At 48.6% G+C, this 27921-nt stretch overlaps 4 protein-coding genes across 17 annotated transcripts in view; 2 read left to right on the top strand and 2 right to left on the bottom strand.

Annotated features, from left to right (window-relative positions):
• Positions 1–9350, top strand: part of MAP3K13 (mitogen-activated protein kinase kinase kinase 13) — a 72249-nt gene extending 62899 nt beyond the window's left edge. For all 11 annotated transcript variants that reach the window (XM_021537182.3, XM_021537184.3, XM_085587645.1 and 8 more), the window contains 5 exons: positions 52–781; positions 1935–2005; positions 4725–5022; positions 5678–5775; positions 5864–9350. In XM_021537182.3, the coding sequence (XP_021392857.3) occupies positions 52–781; positions 1935–2005; positions 4725–5022; positions 5678–5775; positions 5864–5900 (1234 nt within the window). In that variant the 3' untranslated portion in view covers positions 5901–9350. The remainder of the gene's footprint in view (positions 1–51; positions 782–1934; positions 2006–4724; positions 5023–5677; positions 5776–5863) is intronic.
• Positions 9351–10288: 938 nt separating this feature from the next.
• TMEM41A (transmembrane protein 41A) lies at positions 10289–13225 on the bottom strand. The gene is made up of 5 exons (XM_021537186.3): positions 13045–13225; positions 12809–12962; positions 11884–12045; positions 11239–11377; positions 10289–10716 (listed from the first exon to the last, which is right to left on the bottom strand). The coding sequence occupies exons 1-5, from the start codon at positions 13140–13142 to the stop codon at positions 10496–10498; spliced, it is 774 nt and encodes a 257-aa protein (XP_021392861.1). The 5' UTR covers positions 13143–13225; the 3' UTR covers positions 10289–10495.
• Positions 13226–13497: 272 nt separating this feature from the next.
• Positions 13498–27331, bottom strand: LIPH (lipase H). 3 transcript variants are annotated; one of them, XM_021537195.4, is made up of 10 exons: positions 25857–27331; positions 21428–21795; positions 20643–20751; positions 20462–20563; positions 19417–19506; positions 18190–18357; positions 17305–17400; positions 16284–16395; positions 15174–15347; positions 13498–13632 (listed from the first exon to the last, which is right to left on the bottom strand). In XM_021537195.4, exons 1-10 carry the CDS (start codon positions 25906–25908, stop codon positions 13560–13562), a joined length of 1344 nt encoding a protein of 447 aa, XP_021392870.2. In that variant the 5' UTR covers positions 25909–27331; the 3' UTR covers positions 13498–13559. The 3 variants fall into 3 exon arrangements, with proteins under 3 accessions (XP_021392870.2, XP_085443764.1, XP_085443765.1); XM_085587638.1 differs by lacking the exon at positions 25857–27331 and having other exon boundaries at positions 21428–24478; XM_085587639.1 differs by lacking the exons at positions 17305–17400; positions 25857–27331 and having other exon boundaries at positions 21428–24482.
• Positions 13549–27921, top strand: part of CEP63 (centrosomal protein 63) — a 39681-nt gene continuing 25308 nt past the window's right edge. Inside the window, exons 1-3 of one of the 2 annotated variants that reach the window (XM_085587635.1) lie at positions 13591–13728; positions 26019–26093; positions 27442–27589. The gene's annotated coding sequence lies outside the window, so the exon portion shown is untranslated. Of the gene's footprint in view, positions 13729–26018; positions 26094–27441; positions 27590–27921 lie in introns of both variants that reach the window. The other variant, XM_085587637.1, reaches the window with a different exon arrangement.

Genomic DNA, 27921 nt, shown 5'->3' with positions numbered 1-27921 from the left:
GTGTCACTTCTTTCTTTGTGGCTTGACATATAACTTCTCCTTGCCTCCCAGGCCAGATTTACTGAAGTCAGAGGGCATACCCAGCACAGAAGCAGCATCCAATGGCTCCCCAGTCTCAGGAAGTCCTAAGATGTCAACCCTGAGTGGCAAAAGCCGGTACCGCAGCAAGCCCCGGCACCGCCGGGGGAACAGCAAAGGCAGCTACAATGAATTTGCAGGGATCTTGAAAAACCAGCCAGCGCAAGAGGACGGCCTCCAGCCTGGCCCTCCCCAGCCTCCCCACGCGCCCGGAGTGCCGCAGCAGCCCGGCCACAGTCCCCACGGGCAGCACTCGCGGCTGCACGCCCACGGGCAGGACATCGCCACCTGCGCCAACAACCTGCGGTACTTCGGCCCCGCGGCCGCGCTGCGCAGCCCCCTCAGCAACCACGCCCAGCGCCGCGTCTCCGGCTCCAGCCCCGACCTCATCTCCACCGCCATGGAGGCCGACTGCCGCCGCGGCCTGGACAGCAAGGACAGCACGGCCGAGCGCTGGGAGTGCTGCCAGGCGGATCCCTACGACCCCTGCCTGCAGTGCAGGGATGAGGACAGTGGCCAGGCACAGATGGCGTCTGTGGAACCGGGGGGAAGCCGCCCCCAGTCCCCCGCATCCGCGTCCCTCTACGAGAGCGCGCAGTTCATGGAGAAGCTGGAGGAGCAGGGCACAGCGGTGTCTGCCCTGGGCACTCCCCAGCACTTGGCTTCCTCAGGGCTGCCCTGCAAAGCAAGATCCCTCCCAAAGGTGAGGAAGGAGCAACCAGGGTTTGAAGATGTGGTTTTGGTAGGGTTTGGTTCTGTTATGTGCAGTTTCACCAATTGGTTTGAGTTGCAGCTTGTTCTACTGAATTTTTGATGTTGAAACAGTCTCAAAATGCTTTCAAGCCTTTCTCCAAAGGAAGGGATAAATGCATTCTTTAAATTGTGATGTAATATCATGTGAGAGTTTCTTTGACAATCTGTGGTGCTGCTGTGTCTCAGGGCAAAGATTCAACATTTGCCATGGTCTTGAGGGCATCCCTTTTGCTGCACCTGCCAAAAATTGTTCCCCTACACTGAAAGTCATATTTCTCCTGTATTTTCTGAAGATTTTGCAAAAGTAAAAAGGAGATTATGACACAGTTGTACAGAAGCAGCTCTTTGTTCCTCCTGCTTCCATCCAGGTGGTGAGAGAAATAAGAACCAGTCTGAGTTCCAAGAGCAGGATAACTGAGCCTGGCTACAAAAGTCAAGGAAATAGCATAATTACCAGAATAAGAGTGTGGTTTGGCCCCAGCATGACGGAACTAGGACCTTGTAAGACAAGGGGATGGGATGAGATAAAGGCTTAATGAGGGGCTGACAGGTTGGATGGGATAGAAGGAGGCTGTAAAAAAACTACAATGTTGGGGTAAATTTGGATGGGATAAGGAGAATAAAAGGCTCTGCTCACTGAGGTATGAAACAAATCCCAAGTTTTCCTAGTTGATGAAACCCATTGGCAAAGGCTGTGTCATCCTCCATGCTGCTCTATTGATGGCTGTAGTGGAAGAGGGTAAAGCCAAGAGGCCAAATCAGCTCCATAATTTATGTGGGTTTCCATGTGATACTCATTACTTGATTTGCTTTAGTGAGAATCTGGAATGTTCTGTACTCCATACCTGCTAAAATACTCCAGTGTATTTCCCAGTCAGTGATTCCATATTTGAGAATAGCAGCCTTGAGGCTGTCTGAAACAACCTCCTGGTTGGCAATGTCTGAGTCAGTGTTCCTGACACACAGGCTGTTTTCTGGTCTAGATTGTTGCAGTCTGTAGATTTTTGCACTGTTTTGCAGTGCCTTAGTCCTGAAGGACCAAGGGTCAGCTATGTTTGGACTTCCCCAAACGTGACACCCTTTTTCTCCTTGTTTTCTGCTAGAGTGGGGATGAGTCGTCAGAAGAGGAAGAGGGCGAAGTTGACAGTGAAGTGGAGTTTCCTCGTAGACAAAGGTAAAAGGTGAATTCACTCTAATCTCTCTTTGGTGGGACAAAACTGAGAAGTCTCATAGCCCTGCACACCAGCACTGAAACTGGTGAAGGTGCTGGCAAAAGAGCAGAATCCCATCCAGTGTGTCCCATCCACCCTCAGCTGATCCCTCATGTCCACTCACTGTTCCAGGCCATCCTGAGATGTTCTCTCTGGCCCAGCTTTCCTGCTGGCTTTCCTGCAGGCTGTTTGCAGCACAACTTGATCACACTTGTTAATGTTTTTCTGCCTCTGTAAATGAGTTGCTGCATCTGTTTCACCAGGATCAGACTTAGTGGATGTGGGAACCCCATGTGGGCTACTCCCAGTGTTGTTTATTGATTGTTTGCAGTGGGTAAGACTCCAGCCCAGCACCTTTGTAGCTGAATTCAGATAAGATTGCAGAGCTAAGTGACAACAGCAGATCAAATTTGATAGTGTTGCCTGTAAAATAAGACTTAGGGGGAATGTTCCTACATAAGCCTGGGGAACAGCAGGATTTACAGTACTGTGCTCAGGAAAGACATCATGGGCTTGGTGCTGTAGCTTCATGCAAGCAGCTGTTTCCAGTGCAGGAGTGATCCAGTAGCAAACAGGTTAAAGGTTTGATTCAAAGGAGCAGAGAAGAAAATAAGATCTTGTCTCCTGTTGTGTGCATCCACAGCACACCTGAAGCTTAAATCCTAATGCTCCCTTCATTGCCCCAGTTCATAGACCACAGCAAAGTTTGGAAAGGTACTGAGAAATGTGACAAGTGGTTAGAGATGGTTTCCATAGAAGAGGAGATTAAATCCATGTGAAATGTTTCTCTAGAAGGAGGAAAGGCAACACCAGAGGTGCATAAAATTGTAATTTATTTGGAGAAAATAGATAAGGAATGATTCTTTTTACTCATGTTAGGGGCAGCCAGTGAAGCTAAAAGGGTTTTAAAATGAACCAAAGGAAGTGCTTTTTCCATCCAGAACATTTTCAGATGTGCAGCTCATTGTCAAGGTGTGCTGTGAAAATTAGAGCATAAGTGCCGTAAGTGCAACATTTTCAGAGTATGGATCCATCAGTGACTGTTAGCATTGTCATCTGAGTTTGAGCTCTGCTCGGAACTCAGATCTGCAGAATGGTACAGGCCAGGAAGAGATACCAGGAGAAAGCAGGCTCTGTCTGCATAGCCTGTTCTCATCTCCCAGATTATTCCTTCCTGCCTGGGGTTGAAGGCAGAATGCTGGGCTGGACAAGTTATGTGACTCATACAGTTCCTGTGGGATGTTGTTTCCTCTGTGATTTACTGATTTGGAAGATTAGGAGGACAAGTTGCCTGTTCCATATTATGCCCAGTTGTGGGTCTCCTGACATGTTCCCTCAACTGATGTGTTGCACTATTGCTGTTGAATCCTGGCACAAGGCCATTTCTGTGGTCAAGTAACCGTGAGTTTATTTCTTGAGTGGATGGTTCTAAATCCTGCCTGGCTTTTGGGATGGCTGCCGGGTGATGCAGGTATTCCCAGGTGAGTTAGCTTGAACTCACAGAATCACTGGGTTGGAAGAGATCTTTAAGATCATCAAGTCCAACTCACACCCTAATACCTCAACTAAACCCTGGCACTGAGCGTCACATCCAATCTTTTTTGAAACCCATCTAGGGATGGTGACACCACCACTTCCCCGGGCAGACAATTCCAGTACTTTATCACTCTTTCCATAAAATACTTTTTCCTAACATCCAACCTGAATTTCCCTTGGCACAGCTTAAGACTGTGTCCTCTCGTTCTGTCAGTTGCTGCTTAGAAAAAGAGACCACCCCCCACCTGACTAGAACCACCTTCCAGGGAGTTGTAGAGATTGATAAAGTCACCTCTGAGTCTCCTTTTCTCCAGGCTGAGCAGCCCCAGCTCCCTCAGCCATTCCTCACAGGGTTTGTGTTCCCAGCCCCTCTCCAGCTTTGTTTCCTCCTCTGGACACACTCAAGCATCTCAATGTCCTTCCCAAAGTGAGGGGCCAGAACTGGACACTGCACTCAAGGTGTGGCCTCACCAATGCTGGGTACAGGGGAAAAATGACCCCCCTGGTCCTGCTGATCCAGGCCAGGAGCCATTGGCCTTCTTGGCCACCAAGGCACACTGCTGGCTCATGTTCAGCTGGCTGTTCACCAGTACCCCCAGGTCCCTCTCTGCCTAGGCACTGTGCAGCCACACCATCCCCAGCCTATAGCATTGCAGGGGGTTATTGTGGCCCAAATGCATTTGTATTTATTAAACTTCATCCCATTGGACTCTGTCCATCCATTCAACCATTCCAGGTCTCCCTGCAAAGCCCTCCTACCCTCCAGCAGACAACACACGCTTCCAGCTTAGTGTCATCTGCAAATTTACTAATGAAAGACTCAATACCTTCATCCATGTCATCAATAAAGATATTAAACAGAACTCCACAGTACAGCCTTTCATTTTAGGAACATGCACTGTCAAAGAAAAATATGTTTCAGGGTAGATCAGCTAATATAGACATATCAGATGGGACCAAATAAGAAGAGATGAATTTAAAGATGCAGGTCTTGAACTATATAATTCAGAAAGGGTAGAATTCTGTAGGTCCAGGATGTGGAAAGCACTCCACAATGCCTGGTGTAGCAGAGCAGTGAACGCAGCACGCAGGAAGTTCCCTGTGACTGTCATCCAAGGTGAACACTGAACTTGTCCCTGTTTGCAGACCCCACCGCTGCATCAGTAGCTGCCAGTCCTACTCAACCTTCAGCTCTGAGAACTTCTCTGTGTCGGATGGAGAGGAGGGGAACACAAGCGACCACTCGAACAGCCCGGATGAGCTGGCCACCAAGCTGGAGGATGAGCTGGCTGAGAAGCTGGAGGACATGTTGTCCCAGACTCCAGAGATCCCCATTGAAATCTCCACGCAGTCGGATGGGCTTTCGGACAAAGAGTGTGCTGTGCGGAGGGTCAAGACTCAGATGTCTCTGGGCAAACTTTGTGCAGATGAACACAGCTGCGAGGTGAGTTGGTTATCCCCTTGTCCTTCCACTCAGTGGAAAAAAACTGCATAAATGTTATGGAAAGGAATCCAAGAGCCAGAAAGTTGGAACACTGCCTAGAAAATGATGTGGTAGGTGTACTATGGCAAAGCAACTGCTGCAATACCCAATCTTCCTCCTGCTTGGCAGAAGAGTGGGTGGGGGAAAGTAGCATAAACAAAGCTGAACATAATGTACTGGTCAAGATGAGTGTGATCTTGAGAGCCCATCGGATTTGCAGTTGCATTACGTGGGATAAAAATACATAATGAACTGAAGTGGATATAAACTGCCTCAGACATATCCATCAGCAGCTTTGCTGACAAAACTGGGATGACTTTCTTCCTTTCTCTGCCTTTCAAGTGTTTGGGAGGGGTAGGACAGAGTCTGCTGCAATATCTCTTCATAACCCTGTGTTCAGGAGTGCTCTGACCAGGTATTTCTGTGCTGTCCCCTCTCTTAGGGGAGACAAATGACCTTTGGTGGGACAGTCGTGTGCTGTGTCCTCTCCCATGTGTGCCATCTCCTCCTCTGCAGGTGGTGACCTTTCCTTGGCTGCTGTGACAGACTGGGATGTGTGGGTGATGTGCAGTATAGGAATGGTGCTCAAGTCTCCCCCTTTCCTTTTGTCTTGCAGAACCCACCACAGTTTGGAGAATCAGACTGTGACTCTTCTGAAGGGGAGTGTTCTGATGCCACAGTCAGGACCAATAAGCCCTGCAGCTCTGCTACTTGGTAATACAGATCTCCCCCAAAGCTTCCTGGTACTGGCATTTTGATTTCCCTGAGATTCCACTTCATTCCCCTTCATCACACTTTACAGGAAGAGAAGATGCTTCTCCTTCCCACCCCAGGAGTGATTTGCAATAACCCGAATCTCTGGAAAATGTCCAAATGAAATTAATTCTCTTTGAGCATTTCAATCAAGAATGGCAGGGATGTATTTTATTGAATAATCTAGTTACTGTAACATGGATATTTATTTTTTTGACATTTTAACACTTTTTACTGTAAAGAGTGGATTGTATTTATAGACATACAGACTTGTTGCAAAAAAAAAAAGTTCAGAAAGCAAGCACACTATGGAGAAACATCCTGGGAGTCCTGCCTGGACAGCTTTGTGTACAGACGCGGGGGATTCTCTTGCTGCTTGCACAGGGGACCAGGCCTCACGGCCCTGAAGATTGGAGAACAGATCAAGAAAACTAAACCACTCAGTCTTATCAAATGAGGAAAAGCAGAAAAAGACCTGACTATAGGGTCATCTGTGAACAAAGTGTTTTCAGTATAACCAGCTGGGTCATTTTTAATCAGAAGGTGGACATGTTCCTGGAGAAAACTGGTACAGAGGTGCTAACAACCAGGGTCTTCTGAGTCGATACATCCCCAGGAATGTAATGATGGGTTTTATTTTAATGATTTTTAGTTTCTTTTTTTAATCAGCATTTTGTTGTGAGATCCTGCAAATGTATTCTAACCTCGTCCTCTTGAGAATTGGTATCAGAGCACTTCTTACCACCGTCCTGGCTTCACTCTGGGAGTGTCAACCTCCAGCTGAGCAGGGAAACCTCTCTCAGATGCAGTGTGCCATTTCCCAGTTTACTTCCTCCTCTTACCTCCTGTCTGTTTCAGTCAGTCAAAGAAATCAATCAACTCAGTGTTGGCCAAGCAAGGACTTGCAAAGCATGGAAAGCACATTCCGCAGAGCCTGAGCACTTCTGGGGAGGACGCTGGAGACGCCTGGAGTGGACTGGGAGAAGCAGCCTCTCACCTACAGCAGCATCAAGAACCAGCAGAGGGCTGTGTGTTGAGGGGGAAGACTGGGAATCGCTGGCCTGACTAAGAGCATCAGCCCTGCCCTGTCTCCTTATTCACTGTACATTCTTGGAAGCATTAGCAGCTGCCTGCCCTTCAAAGCAGGCCTTGTGCAGGGAATCCTGACATGGCCGGGCGCTGCTGTGTCTCGGGTGTGCCCCGAGGCCTCTGTTTCTCCTCCAAGCTGAAACTCTGCAGGTGCAAGTGAGGATAGGACTGGTATGTGACAGGCCGAGGCATTGGCAGATGAGAAAAATTTGTTTTCTGATAGAACTCATAGTGCCTTCCCTTCAAACACTACTCTTCTAAAACAATATTGAAAGAGAACAAAACGGTAGAGCACGTTTCTCCCCCCCTTCCTTAGTTGATGTCCCTGCAAGAGCTCTCCCTCTGCCCTTCCCAGTGTGCTGGCTGGCATGGCCGGCCAGAGGTGAATGGCAAGAATGGACCATGGACAGGTACTTCTGTTGCTTTGTTTGTTTACATTTTATGTTAAAATATTGGTTTGAACTTAACTGTGGTAATTTATAGCCTCATGGCAAAGTGAAGGAAAATGTCTTACTTATACAGAGAGCAGTATTGTATGAGTTAAATTATCCCATATTTTTAAATTTTGTAGCTGGACTACAGACAGATCTTAAGTTATGATGTTATTTTATTATTTATTATCATTTCTGTAGATCAGAAGGTTGGCTTCACCGCTAGCACAATTGTAATCTCTGTGTGTGACGTTACCTTCTCCCTGCTCGCCAGAGGGGTGGGAGCAGACTGGGCTCAGTGGCTGTCAGGAGTTGCTGCCTCTCGTGATTTCCAGGGATGCTGTTACTCCAGGGCAGAGAACAGAGAAGGGTGGACGGCTGCAGTCAAGTTCCTTGTGGGCAGAGCTGCAGTTTGCTCATGTTGCTGATGGTTGGCAGCCACTGAACTGGTGGGAATGTGGGAAGGGTGGTCAGGGAGTGAGGGACTTTTGAATTGATCACAGAGTGAATAACTGTGACAAGAGTTCCTGGCTAGAGCATCCAAACTGATGTCAGGGAGGAGGGCAGTTGCCCTGGGCAGTGGTCCATATAGTGGATCACCTGGGCAGGACCAAACAGCCTCCTGGAGAGAGAGTGATGTTCTCACCCTGCTCTGGGCAGAGGCAGAACCCTGTGAGGAGTGAAGCTCTTTCCTGGTTCCTTCCCTCTCTCTTCCCACCCTTTGTTTCTTCTCCCCAGTGTTGTCTCTTGGCCAGTGGCAGGAGGAGCCAGCAGGGCCAGAGATGGCTTTGCTGTCGTCATGTGAGAGAGGGTTTACTCAGGAGGTTGGAAGCCAAGGTGTGGGAATTTAGTAGTGGAGAACTGTTTGCACATAACACCTTGTGGTGCAAAGAGAGGTGGAGAACTGCCATCAGGTGTCTCTATCAGAGGATGCCAAGCCCTGTGCCCCTGGATAGACTCTGCTCAGACCTGGCAGGCTCTGGGAGACCCATGGGCAGCACTGGTATCTTTAGGCAGTCCCACAAAGAGACCCAAAGCAGAGCTGCCTCCAACTCAGGCCTGTCACTGTCCCCAGGGCCTCCAGCCTGTGGTGATCCAGTCCCTGACAAACAGATTCCAGAAGGATTTGGGTACCTGTGGCCTCTTTGTAGGCTTCACCATGGGATGAAGCTCCAGTGGGCTTGCAGAGCTTTGATGTTTGGGATTTTGAGACCCTTCTGGGCCAGCTGTCCTGGATGCAGCTGATCCCTCCCCATCCTTGCCTGGGGACATGCTGGTGTGCTCTGCAGCCTGGGCAAACAGAGCTGCCCCCTCCAGCCTGCCACATTTAGCTCTATTCTCACACCCCCGGGTCATTGCACTGTTCCAGTCCAGTGTTGCTGCTCCTCCCGCTGCTCCTGACCCTGCATCCCTCTGGGAATGCCCTAGGGCAGCCCCTTGCTCCACCCGTGGAGGTGCCACCCCAGCCTCCCCTGCACACGTCAGAGCTGGCTCAGCACCCCCACGTTCCTGGGATGGTTGCTGTCAGTTCTGGGGGGGGCTTGTAGGATTTTCCTTAGTGACACCTCCCTGGGATTGCACAGACAGAGTCCCCACATCGCTGTGTGGGCACCTCTTCTGCAGTTCCTTGCACTTCCTCTCCTAGCAGGGTCTGGAGTTGAGAGGTGTAGGTGAGCCTGCTTGCTCCTTGTAGTAACACCGCATTCCAGGGCCTGAGTAAACTCTGGGTTTCCTTTCCAGCATCCCGAGTACCCTGATTCAGTTCTCGTGGCTGCTGACAGCTCCTGAACACTAGCCTAGATTTTCTCCCAGAGCTGAATGTTGCCCTCCCCACTGTCGTGTTAAGTACCCATTTCATCTTGGCCCTGTCCAGTAGTGTTCATCCCCTCCTCCCTGCTCTGTGGATTCCTGAGACAAACTTGATTTTTTTTTTTGTATTGACCAGTGTACAGTGATGGAAACAAGAATGACTATCAAAGCAAACAATGCATGGAATAAAAAGCCAGTGTACTTCAATGCTGCAGGCTGGTCTGGTGATCTGGGAATGGGTTCTCATGAAATTTGGGATGATGTCATTAAACCTTGCTCTGGGGTCTCCCATCTTCCCCTTTCCATACCTGGAAGGTTACTTTATCCTCCAAGTGTATCTCCTCATGGAGAGCAAATACCAAAACCCCAAGAGCAGAGTATCATCCCGGGGGGAGGAGGGTGCTGAGGCCCTGGCAAAGGGTACCCAGAGAAGCTGTGGCTGTCCCTGGATCCCTGAAAGTGTCCCAGACCAGGTTCGATGGGGCTTGGAGCAACCTGGGATAGTGGAAGTGTCCCTGCCCATGACAGGGGGTGAAATAGGATAGGCTTTAGGATCCCTTCCAACCCAAACCATTCTGGTAGCCTATGTTCCCCACAACTGGGACAGAGCCCAACTCTATTTGGAATCCTCCTAGTTATACAGGAGCAAATGTGTGGTTTTCAAGGTGCTTTTCAAGGACAAATCTCTGCCAGTCAGGCACATTCATTCCTGTTCTTTCTCCCTTTATTCTTTATGGGGAGTAGCAGCCACTGGCAGACCAGAGAAGCTGTCTCAAGTGCTCTGACATGACTGATTCAGGCAGCTCAAATCCTGAGCATTTTGCTGCAGGGTGTGCTGGTTTAACATGGGAATCAAAGAATTTTCTACAGCTGCACCCTGAAACACCATTATTTTCTCAACTTGATGCTTGTACAGCTGCACTGGAGCACAGGAGCACACGGCTCATCATTTCAGGCCAAAAATGCTAAATCTGTCTGGAGTTGGAGGGAGCAGGGCCTGCCTGCTGCCTGCAGGGTTGTGCTTGGCCAGTGATCCACAGCTGGGTTCTGGTTTGCCTTCCTCACAGGATGCCAATACTCCTCCTTTTATTCCCCACAGCCTCAGGCACACAGGAGATGGATTTAAATGAAACAGGCAAATTAACTGAGTTTTCACAAACCCCCTGTATCTCTCTCTCAGTGCAGGTACATGCACAGATAAACATTCATTAAAAATAAGAACGGACACCTCCTCTGAGATGAGAAGGATGATTAAAAATTGCCACTGTCCTTGGTGACACAGAGCATGCAGAAAGTAACCCCTGGGAAGAGAGTCCTGCAGCTTTTACCCCAAAACTGGGGCACTTAAACCATCACAAGCTCTTTCTGCCATTTAGTGTCTGAGCTTGCTTGTTGCCATCCAGCTTCAGGTGTTTCTTGCTGTATCTCTTGATGAGGGTCCCTGGAATCAGTGCAGCCACAGCCATGGCCAGCAGCTTGAGCAGTGTGTCCCAGGAGAAGATGGCATCCAGAGAGGTGATCTGGGACAGAATGGCCCCCGTCTGCACACAGATGAAATTATATGGTGTAAGGCCTGAAGGAATCAGAGCAGAAAAAAGCTGTTAGTTTCCCCCTAGAGAAAACTAGCAAAATACGCCCAGAGCCAGACACAGAAATCACAGAATTGTTAGGATTGGAAGGACCACTGGAGATCATCCAGTGCAACCCCTCCTGCTAAGGCAGGGTTACCCAGAGCAGATGACACAGGAATGTGTCCAGGGGAATTTAGAATATTTCTAGAGAAGGAGACTCCATGCCCTCCTTGGACAGCTGTTCCAGTGTTCTGCCACCCTCCATGGAAAGTTCTGCCCCATGCTGAGGTGGAACTCACTGTTTTAATTTACGGCCATTACACAAACACAGGGGTTTGTGCTTGTAACAGTGTATGTGCTTGAACCAAGTGTAAAGCAAAATTTGCAGCACTGGGGACACCTACAGAATGCTCAAGGGCAGCACAGAGGAAACAGACCAAGGGTCAGAGTCCCAGCTCTGCCCTCCCTGCCTCAGTGGTACCAAAAGCAGCAGTGTCACACTGTCCCCTGTCCCCAGGCCTTACCAATGAGAACGGAGAGAAAGAACTGGGACATAGGGATGTTTAAAATGGGAGCTGAGAGGTTCAGAAACCAGTTTGGTGTCATGGGGAACAGCCTCAGGAACAACAAGAAGAAAAATAAGCAGCTCCTGTTCTCTTCTACCTGCCAAAAGAAATGTTCCATATCATTCCTGCTCCTCAAACAGCAGTAACATTCAAATGGCCACAATACTGAAGTGAATTTTTCTTCTAACATGCTACAGCGTAACATCAGTTCAGAATTGAGGGAAAGCAGCAATATTGTGTATGTATGGGAGACTAATGGTGAGCAAGCCCTCTACAAAGAAGGGATGGAAATGGGACCTCACCGGAACGAAAGATCAGGAAGTCGAGAGCAGAACCACCTCCATTGCATGGGATGGATGGAGGCAGTTCTGGAGCACAGGGGCTTCCCAAACCCTCCTTTATTTCATATCTGCTTTTCCTTAGGGTCTAGGATTTTCCTGGCAGCCCCTCTACCAACAGATTTGCTCCAAGAGAGCAGCCTGCTCCTAAACTGTGCCCTCAGCAGGCCTGGAGCATCCCCTGCACACACTTGTTTTCCCTGTCACCCCAAGAGCAGCCTGGCCCAGGGCCATCGTGGGTGTCAGCAGAACTGCCAGTTCTTACCTTCCCTTGCAGCAGAGCCACCTTCTCAGGGAAGAAGTGGACTATGAGCTGCTTGCCAAAAGCTGCAGAGAGCAGGTAGCAGAGGGTGGCTCCCACAGACGTGAGCACTGAGCACAGCACCAGCCCCATCCATGGTCCAAAGAGTGCTCCAGCCAGGACATTCTGTGGGGACAACATGGAGTGAGGCCTGGGGGACACAGTCTGTCACAGAACCACAGAACTGTTAGGGTTGGAAAGAACCTCTGGAAATTATCCAGTCCAAATGCCCTGCCAAGGCAGGGTCACCCAGAGCAGGCGACACAGGAACAGGTGAGTTTGGGATGTCTCCAGAGAAGACTTTGCCCTCCCTTGGGCAGCTGTTCACAGTGCTCTCCCACTCTCCATGGAAAGAAGTTCTTCCTCATATTGAGGTGAAACTTCTTGTGTTTTACTTTATGGCCACTGCTCCTTGTCCCATTGCTGGGCACTACTGAACAGAGTCTAGCACCATCCTCTGACATCCCTTGGAGATATTTACATGCATTAATGAGATCCCCTCTCAGTATTCTCCAGACTAACCATCTCTCATCAGAGAGATGCTCCAGCTGCATCTCTTTGTGGCCTCTGCTGGACCCTCTCCTCCTTGTCTCTCTTTTCCTGAGGAGCCCAGATCCGGACCTGGCACCCCAGCCGTGCCTACAGGGCTGAGCAGAGGGGCAGGGTCACTCCCTGGCCGGCCGGCAACGCTCTTCCCGCTGCTCTCCCGGCCCGCGGGGCACATTACCCACCAACACTTCCCGATCCTTCCCAGCAGAGCCGCTCTCCGGCAGCTCAGCCCCGACCCGTACTGCTGCTAAGGGCTACTCTGCTGAGCTGCGGGCCCGGTGGGGTCCGTCCGGCTCCTCCTGCCCGATCCGAGTCCCGGCCCCGCGCCCCCGCCCCGTACCAGGAGGCTGGAGCCGGGAATGGCGAAACTCTGCTTGTACAGGTACGCGCCGCAGAACAGGGCCAGCGCCGCGCCCCGGTGCTGTCGCTCGTAGTCCCGCAGCGCCTCGGCCAGATCGCGCAGCTCCTCCAGGTCCGCCGGGAAGCGCAGCGCCCTGCGCGGGGAGAGACGCACGGGCAGCGGCCGGGAAGGAGGGACACGCGGGCAGCGCCGGCCGCCCACACCCACACACCCACCTGCGCGTCTGCCCCGCGCTCAGCCGCGCCGACAGCAGCCACAGCGCGGCCGTGGCGGCCGCGAAGACGAGCAGGAGCCCAGCCGGGCGCCGCCACATCCCGGGTCGGGCCGCCGCCGCCGGACCGAGCCGAGCCGAGCCGAGCCGAGCGAACGCGGCCCCTCCCGGCCCGGCCCCTCCGCGCCCCGGGCCGGGAGCGCAGGCGCGGGGCGGGGCCGTGCGGGCGGGCCCCGAGCGGGCGGCGGGCGCCGGTGGCGCCGGCTGCTCGTGAGGGCTGCGGGCCCGCTCCGCCGCCGACACTCGCCTTAATCCCCCGCTCGGAACCCTCGCTTTAAGCCCCCCTTGTAGAGACACGCTTTAAAGCGATGTGCCGCCATGGTTTTATTGCCACTCCCCAGCCCGGTCACCACTGCGCGGAGCGGGTCCCGCTGCCCGGGCCCGCCCGCCGAGTCCCCTCACGGCGGGGGAATGTCCCTGCCCCGCCCCGGCGCGCGGCCTCGGCACTCGGCTCCTTCTTCAGCACGGGATGGGCCTGAAGGTTTTCTGGGTGTTCTCTGTCAGGACCAGGTCGTATCGGCACAGCTGGGGTCTGGATGAAAACACGGCCAAAAGTGAAAAAGCGGCGCTTGATTCCTGTCAATTCCTCACCTGCTGGAGGTCTACATAAAATAAATCATCCTCTCAGGTGAGAAGAGAACTGGCTGCAAGTCCACCTGAAGTGAGGTTGGCTTTAAGCCAGGGCTATGTTGAGCATTTTGCTATTCTGTTCTACATTATCTTTTTTCTTGTGGAAAAAAAGTATCTCAAAAAATCCAGCAAACAAACAGGTACTGGCTGCAGAGTCTATGGTTCCCTTTACGCCAGTCCACACCTGTGTCCACCAGACGAGGTGGTCCTCCCAGCCCACCTGCCTGTTCCTGCCCCTTCCCTGCTCCAGGCATAAGAAATTCTGCCACTGCTATGACCTGGAATACACAGATCTGGTCTGGAGCTAGCTCAGCCAAAAAAACTGAGGAAATACTTGGGCTTTCACTGGGGAAATACGAACATTAGCCCTGTGTAGTGGATTGAGCAACAGGGAACGGGAGAGAGCAGGACATCCCACCCTTTGGCAGTGACTGATTAGATGATGTGTTCAAAGTCCTGAACTGTATTTATGGCCTGTGGCAGCCCCTCATCGGGGAGAGACAGCATCCTGTGGTTAAATATAAGGGCATTTGTGTCTGCTTTTTAAAAGAGTAAATGGAAGTGACTGTGGAGTAACGGGACAAGCAACAGGGAGTGGCAGCAAGGGAGAGCTGCAGGACCTTGTTTAGTAGATATACACACTCTTTCCCTTGTTCCAAGGCTATGATAAGGGTAGCAGACCTCATGAAATGCAAAGAAGCATGTTCTGCAGCTCTCTATGTCTGTTTGCTTCACCCTCCTGACCCTGTGATCCTCCAGCCTTGTTTTAAGCCAGACTCAAAGCATGGTGTGGTGTTCACAGTGTCCTTGCACACAAGGTCAGTGTAAGAGATTCTGTGCTTGCTGAGCTCAGGCAGAGCTCCCAGCCTCCAGAGGTGGGAAGCTTAAGGGTAGGACAGCAGAGCAGACAGAGGCTAATGAGGTGATAGAAATCTCATCAGCAATGTCTTGAGAGGTACCCCCTGATGTTGTGGGTACCAGCCAGGGCTTTGGGGCAAAGCAGCCAGCAGCTCCCACTTGCTAGAATTCCAGGAGTAAATTAATCTCCCTGCTTCACTAGCCATACAAATTGACCGGGATATAAAATGTGTATTTGGGGCTGAACATCTGTTCTTCCCGGAGTGCTGCATTTCCCTTCATCCTAGAGTTCAGGCCTGGACAGCTTCCCAAAGGTTATTTTCCTGACCAAAGGTTAAGGTGTCAGGCCACGTCAGAGTCACATCACATGTGACATGTTCCCAGTGCAGCCTCTGTGTTCGAGTAAGTATTCAGCTATGGGATTCCATTGAAGAGGAATTTATTCCCAAGATATGTCTATGGGAATTACTAAATGTAAAATAAATCTAATTCTTCTGCACATACTCAACCAGGCCAGGAATCTGGGAGATTACTTCTGTCCAGTCTGCACCAACAGAAATGGTTTGTTTGTAAACATCTGCTCACCTTTCTGGGTTTGTCAGTGAGTGGAACCTCATTTGTAGAATCCTGAGTTTGAATTTTGGACCAATGACAGATCCCGTGGAAAATGTCAAGGAAATTCTTTCCACATTTTCAAGATCCTGGTCAAACCCAATGAGCAAAGTGATTTGTTTGTACTGCTGGAAGGTGGCAGCTTCTCTAAAGGTAAAGCAGACAAGAGAGAGTGTCAGAGAGTCACCAAGGGAATAGCACTGGGTTTAATGCAGTCACTGTGATATTACAAACAGGCTGGGGGAGGAGGCCTGAGCTTGTGATTAGTTTCTGATTTACAGGAAATGGGTATGGATTCAGGTGTCAACCTGCTCAGCCACTTCTGCCCTCACTTTTTTGGGGTGGAAGTGGGGACACAGAGATTGGATGCCATTTGGTCCCAAACGGAATTTTCACTGTGATTATGCTTTTATCCCAAGTGGACTAGACCCAGGTGATATTTGTACCTGGCTGTCTGTGCAGGCCTGAACACTGAGTCATTTTGAGATATGCATGAAATCTGCACTGGCCTTGGTGTGGGATGATGTTGATTGCTCCAGTGCAAGCAGATCCCAGATATGCCTGAGGGAATATGCACTTAGAGAAACTTGGAAAAACTAGTTGTGCTGGTGTGTTTGGCTGAAGTGTAGTTCAGATCAATCAGGAATTTGCATGTCACATAAACACCATTAATTTTTCTCTCTGAGTGGGATGAATTGATTTTGGATGTGACATATTCAAGCCCAGGTTAATCCCCAGCTGTCCTGGGCACTGGGAACTAGAACAGAACACTCCCTGTGAAAGGAAGGAAAGAGGGGGATATGTTTTTCCTTCTGCTTTAGCAGAAGCCTAGGGCAGCTGTGCTGCTGGCTGAGATTGTCCACTTCAGTCCTTAGGATGACAGAGAAGGGCCCAAACCAAAAGGCTGGGCTGTCAGGGCTGTGTGCTGGGGGAGGCTGTGGAAGTCCCTTAGGGCCAATAAATCCCATATGCAGTAGCAAGTATCAGCAGAGAAATCGGGAGAGGATGTGTCACCTCCTCCCAGATGCAGTTGTACCAAGGGGTGCACTAACATTTAGAAAAGCTCAGACCAGTAAGACTTACGGATTAACTTTTGATTCTGCCTTCCTCCCATCTTCATCAGCTAGCATGATGCTGAGGGTGCCTCTCCTGGTGTCTTTGTTCCACGTGACAATATCCACCAAGTAGTGATAGACTGATGGGAGAAAGAGTGAGTGGGGTCAGACCCTGTGGGCTCAATCTGCTGTCCAGGCTGTGCACTGTCTGGGAGCAGAGCTGTGGGTAGAGGATGGGCAGTTTATCTTGAAAATCCCTCTCTCCTCCCTGCTCTCCATTTCCCTTTGAGAGATTTCAACCAGAAACACTGGGAGGTGTCAAGAGAGCACTGCAGCAAGGGTTATTCATGCAGGATGGCCTCTCTGTATGGCTCCCAGCACACTGCCTTTCACTGCCTGCCTTCCCCCTTCACTCCCAGATTGTATTTCTTTCTTCAGTTCCCCTCTGAACCTCTCAATTTCTGTTCTTCATATCTGTCATCTGTCATTTCTGTCACAGAGCAGAATTTCCTATTCTTTCATCTGAGTCTGAATTCACTTGCTGACCAGCATTGGAGCTCAGGCCATAATCCCAGCCCATGCCATACCCTGGTTTGCTGGTAATCACAGGGATGAGATGAAACTTTTCACCTTGGTGAAACCCTTTTTTCCACAGACTCTCTTCCTCTCCCTGTGCCTCTCACTTTTCTCCAGGGTAGCCTTTTCACCTGTATAGCCTGTCTTTCTCTCTTATCATTCCCACACACCTCTTACTTTCACAAAAGAACAGTGTGTTGCTTTGAAACATGATTTGGGAATTTTTATACTTAATTTGAAAGTTCTCAACCAATTTCCTAGAACTGTAAGCAAGTTGGCTTTCCCAGCACTAGACAGGTTGACAGTTTAGGAAGGTTATGGCAAACCACAGATGGACATAATTCCATCCAGCAGCCACTGGAGTTTCTAAAATGCTGGTTATAACACCACCAGTAAATAACTATCTCTGCTGGGCTGCTACTGACAGAGGTAATGCACAAAGAAAAATAATCCCAGAAATCTCAGTCACTCACTGCAAAATGGCTCTTTGTCTGCTGTGTCGAAAAACATACTTGTCACTGGATGGCTCTGTTGTGTTAAATAGCTTTTCCACTCATAGGCATAATAACCTGCAGGTGAGAGTTTGAAAATGAAACCAAGTTGCTGCACAGGTAGATGAGCCACCAAATGGCTAAAAATAAGCAAGTATTTAAGAAATAGTGCATTGTGTTGTGCCAGCTGCCAAGTAGCACTGACATACATCCTCCTGTACTCCAAAGGCTTAGGACTGAATATGCCTGGTTATTGTTCAGCACTTTCTTCAAGCTGGTCTTTCTCCACATCTGCTATCCATGGTCAAGGGTTTAATTCTGCAGTGCAGAATGAAAATCATCCCATTGGCTTTGCCAGTTCCTTTCTGGAAGTGTCAGGTGTTTCAGCATCAACATTTCAGAGCTGCCAGCCCGAGGCTGGGCTGTCACACCCAGGCTGAGGCAGACAAGTCCAGAATTCCCTTTGTTCACCCATTTGCCATTCCTTTTAGAGCACAGAGGGATTTGTAGTGCTGGGAATTTACTTGTAAATTTTATTTTAGCAAGAACAGACCCCTGTCCCTCAAACTCTGCAAGTGAGGGACGTTAATTCACTCTTTCTCTGACTTCAGTGTAAAGATCCCAAGTATAGTTTTGTCTTTTCTAGTTCTGGATCCTTTACCTGTAGATTTCTGATCTAGATCATTAACGTCATGTGATATTAAAGGAGCAGGCTTGAGATACCTCAAAGACCTCAGTGGATATAAATTTGGTGTTTTTGCAAAGCACCACGTTATGTTAGTCCTCCAGCAAAACTTCACCCTCCCAGTTACAGTGCCCACAGGCAGCTCAGTATTCAGGATGGATTGACATTCCCTGGATCCTTACCTAGGATGGGGCATGGCTTGGGCCAGAAAGGTTCACAGCTGGTGCATTTGCCATTCCTGTAGTTCCTGTATGAGTTGCAGGGGTATGTGGTGATATTGCAGCTCTGTGTCAGGGAGGACAGGAACAGGAAAACAGACCTCTGGTGGTCACATTTAAAATACCGCAATCCTTAATCATATACAGGGAAGAAATATTTAATTAGCAATCCTCATGCCTCAGGACACACCAGTGGACAGTCACTGACCAGTCTGAACCCAACAAATTGCACTGGGCAGCACTGGGCTGTGGCATAACAGTAGGTGGGCAGCAGCCTCTCCCTCTGAGTGCACTCAGCTCTGTGTGTCTGCTTTGCTTTTCCTCTTGTCTTTTTGGTTTTGAAAACGTTTGTTTGTGTGGTTGCTACAGTTCCAGTGCTTGATCCAACTATGGATCAAGTTCTGTCTCTGGTGTTCTCTCCTCTCTGAGCTCAGGCCTGGCAGCTGGATATTGCTTTTAGCTTTGCACGTGACTTTCCATTTTGGTATAAAAACTCTGTAGAAACACATAACTAATAAAATGAGTTGTTGCATGGGCAGCAAAATCAGTGAAGCCTCATTTCTTAGGGATTTTTAGCTCAGGCTGCTCTACTATGTAGATTCTCTTGGGTCTGATAAGGGTTGTATTCATGATACATTTCCTTCTGTATTTTCTTCACCCAGCTTTCATCAAACCAGTTCTGCTGAAAAAAAGGCTGAAAGGAAAAAAAGCTTTCTTTTGTTCAAGACTAGGACTGTGCCTTCCAGGCTGCACCTTCTGTCACTGCCAAGGAAGGTGCCTTTGATTTGGGATAACTGCCTGCTCCACATTCATCTTGAACCTGTTTTCTGAACAGGTCCTTGCTACTGCTAGTCCTTGGGTTTTCATGTGTTACAAGTAATTAGAAACAAAAAATTCTCACATAGTCACAAAATGAAGGCACACATATATCTGATAACTTTTTGCACAGAGGATTAGTCCCACTTGCACCATGAAAGAAGCACAGAGAGGTCACCCTGACTCTCATCTCTGCCTGCTGCACATCAACGAAACCCCTGTCACACCAGTGCTGAGAAGTTGCTGCCATGGCTTTCCCAGAATATGGATTTCATGTACTTTCTAAGCAGTGATGATGATTCTCTGGCTTTCTCCTCTTTTTCTGATTGGAAACATTTTATCAGGGTTTGTGGAATTCAGGGCAGGATTAATTACCAGAAAATATTGTCAGTGGACAGCCTGGTTGGTCGGTCCCGCCATTGGGATAGAAGTCGATATGGCCCAGTGCTTCTCCGTAACCCAGTCCTAGCAAAAGGGAATACCAGGGCTCAGGGAGGGAATATTAAATTGTAAAATGCACAAGAAGGAAATATAGCAACCTAACTGGAAAAATTAGTATTTATTTAGCTCTTGGATACTTACTTGTACAGGAATACTAATGTCATCCCTCTGTTTAGGCAGCAGGCCAAACAGTTGTGACCCAACTGGGTAATTTTAACAATGGTATCAAGTACCTAAAATAAGTCTGTGCATGCAACAGTACAAATTATGGGGGTTTGTGTCACTTGTGTGCAGGAGAGGAGAAGGGATGTGAAACCTGGATGTTGCTGTCCTGCTGAAATCTGACTTCCTGGAAGAGCTGGGAGAAGAGAGGCAGCAATTAGGTGGGAAAGCCAAGTGTTAGAGGTAGGGTGGCCATGGGAGCAGCATGGGGGCTTGGCATTGCACTGCTGGCCTGGCTGGTGGATCTGGAAAAGGACAGGGCTGAGGGAGAATCCAGATTTGCCCTAGAGGATAGTCTAGCTCTTAAGAGGTGGGATGAAGACTGGATGCATCACGTAGAGAAACATGGCTGGGAATAATTGATTTTCTATGCAAGTCATTGAGCTGTGGGACCAGCTCTGGAAATGCTGTGTGCTCGGATGCAGCCTGACCCGTGGTGGGATGTTGGTGTGTCCTGCTCTGGCAGGACTGTGCTGCAGGACCTCCTCCACTGGCTCCTAAGGAAGTCCTTGTAAATCCTGGGCCAGGTTATAATTGCTGTGTCAGCAGTACGTTTTGGAATGCGAATAGAGCAGCAGCTCCTGAGGGAGTGCTGGGACAGCATGGGCAGCACAGTGCCCCAGAGGCTCGGTGAGGGAGCCCGCTGTGCTCCAGGGCCAAAGGACCCAGCACTGCTGCCCACCAGCAGCCCCCCTTCCCCGTGCCCCAGTCGGTCTCTGGGTTTCTGTCTAAAGCAGGGAGATGGAACGGCACCTACCGTCGGTGTCGGAGTGAATGACATCCACAAACTGCGCGTCCGTGGGGTCCAGCCTCTCGCTCGGCGCCATCCCCCTGTACAGGGGGCCTGCGGGGTCAAGGCCTGCAGCACAAAGCCATGGGCATCGCCTCGCTCAGGGCTGCCCCTCCTTGGGGGGAAGGACTGCTGGAGGAGGGCTTACCTGTGATTCTTCCCAGAGTGCCATCAAACATCTGTCCCACAAAGCCAGAGATGTGCGCTCCCAGGCTCACTCCTATCATGTGTATGGAGTCAAGGGAAGCTCCATCAATCTGAGATATAAAAGTACTCATGGTCATGTGTTTTCGGAAAATATAAAAAAATTAGGAGGAGGAATGTAACATCTCCCAGTGTTCCACGCTGTAGATATTTCCCCTTTGACCATCCCACAGAGCAGGCAGCATTCCTGTTTGAGGCCTATGCCTTAGAGAGCTGTTATGAGAACAGTTCAGGCAATGGTTGCATTTTCCTGGGGCAACAACTACAAGTGTGGACAGGAACCACTGGTGGACCCCAGGAGTAAAATTCCAGTTGCCCCACATGTGGTTCCTGCAAGGAATTAGCAGACACTGTGATCCTAAGGATCCAGCATCATCATTGCCTGTGCAGCACCTTAGAGGAGTGTGAACTGTAGCTGATCCCCTTAAGCTGCCTTTAGGTATCCAGAAAGTGGAAGTAGGGTTTCTATGTATGGGAAAACGTGACTGGAGAGCTTTGTACCCAGAAATGTAGAGACTTAGAGTGTAAACTGAATATGACAGCAAAATGCCATTGTACCAAGTCCAAGGGTAGGATTTGGCATTGCAATATACATGCACTTCCAAAAATTAATGTATTCCTTTTTTAGGAGTTTCTATTCCCAGACATCCTGCTGGTTTAAGCACTTCCTTTGTGCCCTTTACATACTGTGCCTTAATGACTGTATCATCGCATGAGCGTCCAACTTACCAACATTTCATCTATAAGTTTCTTCAGAATCTCAGCAACTCTTTTGCACTTCCTAGAAGCATAGCTGTAGATAAGAGTCGTTGCCCCATGGTTCCAGTCCACAACGATGACATTCATGTCCTCTACAGAAAGCAGGAGATGCACCAGGTCAGGGATCCAGACCGGGGCAGAGCCCGTGAGTCGGTACCCGTGGATGATGAAGGTCGTTTTCTTGGTCACATTGAGGTACTTGGAGGCTCTTGAGTGGAGCTCCTCAGCACAGGTTGGGTTCTGACGGGTGTAGAGCAGCAGCTTCACTTTCAGATCTGTCCCTATCAAAGCATTCCCAAAGCTGAGGGCTGTGAATGCAGGACATGCCTCCTGAGGATCTGAAAGGGGCAGAGTGACAATTGGAGTTTGGCACCAAGGGGTTTTCTTTAGCCTGTTGTACCTACCAACCCTACACAGGGCAGAAAAGTGTGTTGTGAGTTGTCTGAGCACAGGCGCTGCTCCTGTCTCCTCTCTCCCTCTCCACTCTCTCACGTTCATGACTGAAGTTACCTTGGAACTTAGGTTTTCTTGCTATGTTGGAACAAAGAGAGCAATCACACCTTTTGGAGCAGCATTCCCTGAAACACCACAGCCCTGCTTCCTGTGGCAGCTGGGAGCTGGCAGGGACTCTGTTCAAAAATCTCACTGGTGTGAGGAAATTATTAAGAGACCAACAGGCAGGATGGTTGCTGTACTGGCTTGTGAGCACACCTAGGTGCTCTGGACAGGTTCTCAGCTAAACAGATGTTCTTGTTGGTTTGTACCTCAGCCTGGAGCTGCCAAGCTGCAGAGTCTTGCCGTGGTGAGGGGCAGCTCAAGGCTTCACTTTTATGTGCAGACGCGGCCTGGTATTCCAGTCTGCAAAATGAGGCACCCTTGGGTCTGTGAGATGGTAATTGTGCCTTATACACAGCTGAAGTGTAACTGAATTTTATGTAAGTACTGCTCGATGGGATGGCCTGTGCCATTGGAAAGCCCATCTTTGTTCTTTGCTTTTCCAGCAGAACACCAGCTGAGCCTTCAGAGCCCAATACAGTCTCCAACAGAGCACTGGCAGGGAATGGAATAACTGTCTCCAAACAGACCCTACTTATGAAGGCCCTCCCAGGTTTAGTAGCCTCTTCCTGGCTCACAATCCTCTCCCTCAAATCCTCATAATCTTATTGAGGAACCTTGTGGGGGAGAGTGTCTCTCTCACAAATATGTCCTGGGCTGCAGTAATTGTTCAGGCTACAATTCCTAGAGGAATCTCCCTGGTCTTTGTTGCTTAAAGGACTGTTTAGTAGGTAGCAGGGTTTAGAAAACCTGCAGCTGTAAGTTAATTATGCTCTAGCAAATCTCTAATGCTCTGTGCATTTTAATTTGTGAATGATGAAATTCTCACAGTTTCTATGAGCAACTTTCCCTTTTCTCCTCCTCAGGAAATCAGGAGCATGAGAGTTTTATGAGAGGTTTATGTGCCCAGCACATAAAACAATCTGCTCAGTTGCCACAGTTCTGCTAATTACTTTGTAGAAGCCCCAGGAGCTCCAGAAATAAAAGTTAATAGGCTAAAAGGATGTTGCAGTTAAGTCCGACTGAATATTTTTAATTGCTACCGTAAATTCAGAAATAAATTTTAACATCTGAAATCCATGGAGTCCTTCCCGTTTAAAGCCTATGACAACATATGAATGGTGTGACAGGAGTGGTGGGAAATGAGCCCTCAGCCAGGCCCAGTGAAATCAGGAGCCTTTGAATGCAGACTGTCCTGCCTCTGAAATGCTTCACTCAGAGCTCCCAGGAGCAGTGTCATGCTGGGCCCTGCTCCCAAGAGGAAAGCTGACCTGGGTGGCTGCCTCCTGGCCAGCCTGCTCTCAGGTCATTCTTACAGTGCCAAGATGCTCCAGGGAAAAAGCAGCAAGAGTTCTGTGACACTGCTCTTGTGGAGATCCCAAAGTAACTAGCAGAGAAAAATTAACATTTTTTTGCTCATGCACACCAGTCATACAGTGAGACTCAGTGACTGTCCTCTAGGTGCTACTGCAGCATAAAAAACTACAACTGTGTGTTCTACTAATAACTAGGCATTGTTTTAGTTATTGTATAGTAGCACTATATAGTATTGTTAATTATCTTTACTGCCACTGAAACTGTAGCAATACAGGCAGAAATGCCAGGCAAGAATTACTTCTATATGGTGCAATATTGCACTGATTGCTTAATTTGTTTCTGTATCTCCTGCACTGTGCTGAGGCTTGCCCAGAGGAGCACTATGTTTGTCGTCAGAACAGCCCAAACCTTCTGGTACAGAAGTGCTTTCAAAGAGCTGGTCAACATTTGCTGATGCCTAACACAGGGATTATATAAAGAGCCTTGTTATATCTGCACCAGATCTGTTAGATTGGTTCTGTTTTGATTAACAAAATCAAATCAGTCCTAATAAGGGGAGGAAACCTGCCAGCTTCTCTTCTGGCAAGCTGGTGCCAATCCCAGCCTCATCACCATGTGTTCAAAAACTGACACATGGGAGGACCAGTTAACCTGGCTTTGCTCTTCCTTCTGCCACCAAAGTGACTCCTACCCGAAGGGCTGGAAGTGTCTTTGAAACTCAGAATGACTGGGGCAAGTGGCTTAGTGAGATTTACTCTGCAAGCAAATAAATGAGGTAGAACCTTATCCCCTGGCACTGTCCTTAAACCATGTCCAACAGATCACTCCCCTCCAGTAAAGGGGAATGAATGGCCATTATAACCCAGCATTCCAGTACCCAGCCCTGCCTTAGCTTGCTAGACAGCCTCTGGCAATCCCCATTCTCCTTCTGCTCTGTTTTCTGAAATGTAAAACAGGAGGCAAACACTGGTTTGCTGGGCAAGGTGCTCTGATCTCTCAGAACCTATAGCAGGGAGCATAAAAATGTGTTAAATCCATATACCTGCCAGGGAGCCGGACAGTTTGGTCTAGAGCCTGAGATCAGCCTCCAAGGTGCTATTGCAGCAGTGGAGGCATCTTCAGAATAACTTTATATATCTTTTATATGTATGTGTGTGTGTGTGTGTGTGTGTGTGTGTGTGTGTGTGTGTTATAATATAGATATACACACACACATCTATATTCTGAAATTACTCAGGTAATTCCCCGGTGGGAGTGTTGCAGGGAGTGGAACAGTCCCAGGCAGACCCCTGGTATTTACTGCAGTCAGTGCTCTTCAGGCCTGCATTCCCCTGGTGTCTCTCATTCCTTTCTAGGAGATGGTTTTGGAGGGTTTTTCTTTGATGTTGATCCTATGGACAAGGCAGGGTTTGCCATGGTGGCGTTTTGGGGCTGTGGTACCGAGCTGTCTGCATGAATAAAGTAGCAGCTGAGGTTTTTACCAGGCTGTCCTTTTGCAAAGGGAAGTTCCAGCAGTTCACCTCAGTGGGTCAGTGGTCACTTGTCTGGATGTGTGGCTGTCCCAGCTGTGGTCCTTGGGACACAGAGCTGCTTGCCCAGTGAGCACCTGCATGGAGCTCAGCTGTGTGTCACTGCTTCTCTGTCTGCAGGAACTCTGGCCCTCCAGCCCCTGCCACCTTGCCTGGGCTTTGTACAGTGTGTCTGTACATCAGACTGGTCTTAACCATCAACAATATCTTTATCCCCCTTTAAGCACACTTGATTACCACACCTCGAATCTTGAGAGCATTAGTGGTGCAGATTTCCATCACTTTTCCACAGAGAGGGTGTGCCCTCCACTCCTAAACTGGTCCTCAGTAACTCACTGCATTTCACTGGTGCCTTTTCACACCGTTCTTTTCCTACTTCTCGAGACTGCATTTCTTAGAGAGCATTAACCAAACAAACCAAGCAAAAGGTGACCCTGAGATTACTCCAGAGGACTCAATGAAACACAAGTTAGTTTTTATAAGAACAGGTTTTTTTAACCCTGTTTGTTTTCTGTACAAAGCAGAGAGCTGTAACTTGCCTTGCTCCCATGTGTATGCTAACACAAGGCAGTACATTTGTTTATTGTTACACAGGTTTGTTCTTGTAGAGCTGTGAGGCTATCAAATGGAGCTTACTGTTCATAAATGGTAATTCATCCTTCGCCTCTGCCATACATGACACCCCTGAGAACAAATCATTATTCTCTGAAGATTTCGAATGACATTTTCAGTGTCAACAGATAGTACTTATGTAAGAGAAATGTTTGCAAACGGAGGAAATGATAATAAAAAATAGTTCTGGTTTTCCATTTGGAACTCTTAGAACTGACTACATTCATGAAACCAGTATAATTTGCTTTGCCAAAATAAATAATGTTAGTGAGATACCCTGTGCAGTAACTGTAAATGCAGAGGGCAGGTACATTCATGTTGCTGTAAAGCACAGAAAATGTGTTATATTTGACAAAAACATTCAAAACAAATGGTTAAGTTCTTACCTGTTTTCACCCCATACAAAAGGCAGATGAACACAACGCACAGCCTCAGCATATGGACTTCCACATGAAACTTCTAGGAGTAAGAGATTTGAAGGATCCCACAATTTCTCTGGCATGTGTCTGCTGGCTCTGACAGCAATTTGCTTGCTTTTTTCCTGCCAGTAACAGTAGGTGTGGTGAAAGGAGGAAGTTACCAGCCAAGAAATGAAGACCAGTCAAATGAAGCATCTTCTTAAGGTGGGGCACTTTCTATTCTAGCAGGTTTCTTTAATTTAAATATAGTTTGCCTTGGGGGATGACTAATCAAAGACACAAATGGATTGGTATCATGCTGTAAGCAGCAATTTGACTACATGTGTTGAAACTAAGGAGATTATTGCCTATTTGTCTTCTGCAAAGAATGACAGGAACATTGTAGATGTCACTGCAAGTCTGATAAGCATCTGGGTGGGGCTGGCACTTGGTTTCACAGGGCCCTGCCTTTGGAGATTTCATGATGATCCCTAATATCTCCCATGTCCTTCCTACTCTCCTGAGTGCCATGGCCCAGAGTCCCTTCTATAAATCCTGTCACCACCTCAGGCAAGAGACAGGTGCACAGCACTGTGTTGTGACAAAGGGTAAGTACCACTTCAAGGTGTCTGTCTCTCCACTGGGCTCCCAAGCAACTGCTGTCTTGGATAACACTCATGCAATTGGCATTCCCATATTTTCTCATAGACCTGCTGGAACCTCATAAATTCAACTCTAATTCAAAAATTATTAGAATCCATCTAATTGATGGATGGGAGGAAGGAGTTTGCCAAGGAAAGACAACTATCAGGGGCAGGAAAGGAAGTCTGAAATTGGAGCTGGAAGGTATTGTGGCAAAATTGGGAAAATGAGGGTGATGGGGAGTCTGTAAAGGGATTGAGAGGGGAGGGAGCAAGGATGGCTGCTGGATAGAAGTAGAGTGGTAGTTTTGCTTGGTGTTTTCTTAGCAAATTCTTCTAACATAGGCCAGGGAAAGGGAACCTGGGGGGATTAGAAATACCTCATTAAGCCTAAGCTCTGCTTTCTTTCCCTTGGTGATGATCCAATGAGGAGCTGACCGATAAGAGCTCCTAGTGGCATAGCTGGTTCTTTGGTCCATGCTGTACTTATTAAGCTTTTTGACTTTGCTAATTCTCAGGTTAATCCTTAACTCTTTCTGCTGTCTGCAGCTCCTTTTCGTTCAGAGAGGTGTGTGCTGCTCCTCTGGTGCAGGCATGGATCACACTTGAGGCAGAGCATGTGTCTAGCATGGTTCTTTCACAAGCACCTTGAGCTCCTCAGCATTAAGCAGCTCAACAATCTGAATCTCATTGAACATGTGCCTTGCTGTGATCCCATTTGATAATCACCCAGGCAAAAGTTGGGGCTTGTTACTTTGAAGATGATAAACACTGAAAAAAGACACCAAATAACACTTGTGGATCTTGAAGCTCCAGGACAGTGCTTTTTCTGCTGCACTGACAAAAGAATATAATTTAAACATTGTTTTCCTTCCAGCTCCTTTCTCACCTCTACCAGTAATCCTAAACTCTGTCAAAATATTTTTCCTTAGCAAGAAGTTCTGCCAATGGTGACATGGAATTGGTCCAACAGTGGAACATGAAGAACAGAAGGCTTTTACCTGTTGCAAAAGACATCTGAGAATCAGAGATAAAATAAGGTCCTTGAGGGCCTTGCCTTTCATCTCAATACAAAAAGAGGTAACAATTTGTTGCCTGAAGCTAAGCCCTACTGATTTCTTTTCCCCATCACGTTTTTTTGATTTTCATTTCCCATCTGAGGTTGCTCATGTGAGTGGCTTGCACATCAAGAGGCCCTACACTAGGACGGGCAGGTTCTTCCTTGGAACTCTCAACCATCCCTTGGAAGACCCTGATTTTGAGTAACCACCATTCCAGCATAAATTAGACTGTCTGTTCACTGTACACACTGGCAGACATTCCCAGGATGTCAGCATTGGAAATGCTGTCCACCACCACCATCAGATCCTGAGAGCAGGAATTTGAGTGCTTACAGGTTACTCCCCACTCTT

This window comes from Lonchura striata, chromosome 9 (genome assembly GCF_050655825.1).
Source record: "Lonchura striata isolate lonStrDom1 chromosome 9, ASM5065582v1, whole genome shotgun sequence".
Classification (NCBI taxonomy): domain Eukaryota; kingdom Metazoa; phylum Chordata; class Aves; order Passeriformes; family Estrildidae; genus Lonchura; species Lonchura striata.
Note: the sequence above shows the minus strand (reverse complement) of the source record. Positions and strands in the feature narration are given on the sequence as shown.

Bases quoted from the DNA above. Each gene is read 5' to 3' on its own strand.
- TMEM41A (XM_021537186.3), bottom strand. From the start codon at position 13,142: ATGTGGCGGCGCCCGGCTGGGCTCCTGCTCGTCTTCGCGGCCGCCACG. The intron at 12,046-12,808 runs GTACGGGGCGGG...TTGTCCCCACAG, and splicing joins TTCCCGGCTCCAGCCTCCTG to AATGTCCTGGCTGGAGCACT. The intron at 10,717-11,238 runs GTAAGGCCTGGG...TGATTCCTTCAG, and splicing joins CTTTCTCTCCGTTCTCATTG to GCCTTACACCATATAATTTC.
- LIPH (XM_085587638.1), bottom strand. From the start codon at position 21,955: ATGAACGTGAGAGAGTGGAGAGGGAGAGAGGAGACAGGAGCAGCGCCT. The intron at 18,358-19,416 runs GTAATTAATCCT...TATATGATTAAG, and splicing joins TCCACTGACAATATTTTCTG to GATTGCGGTATTTTAAATGT. The intron at 15,348-16,283 runs GTAAGTCTTACT...CTTTACCTTTAG, and splicing joins GCAGAATCAAAAGTTAATCC to AGAAGCTGCCACCTTCCAGC.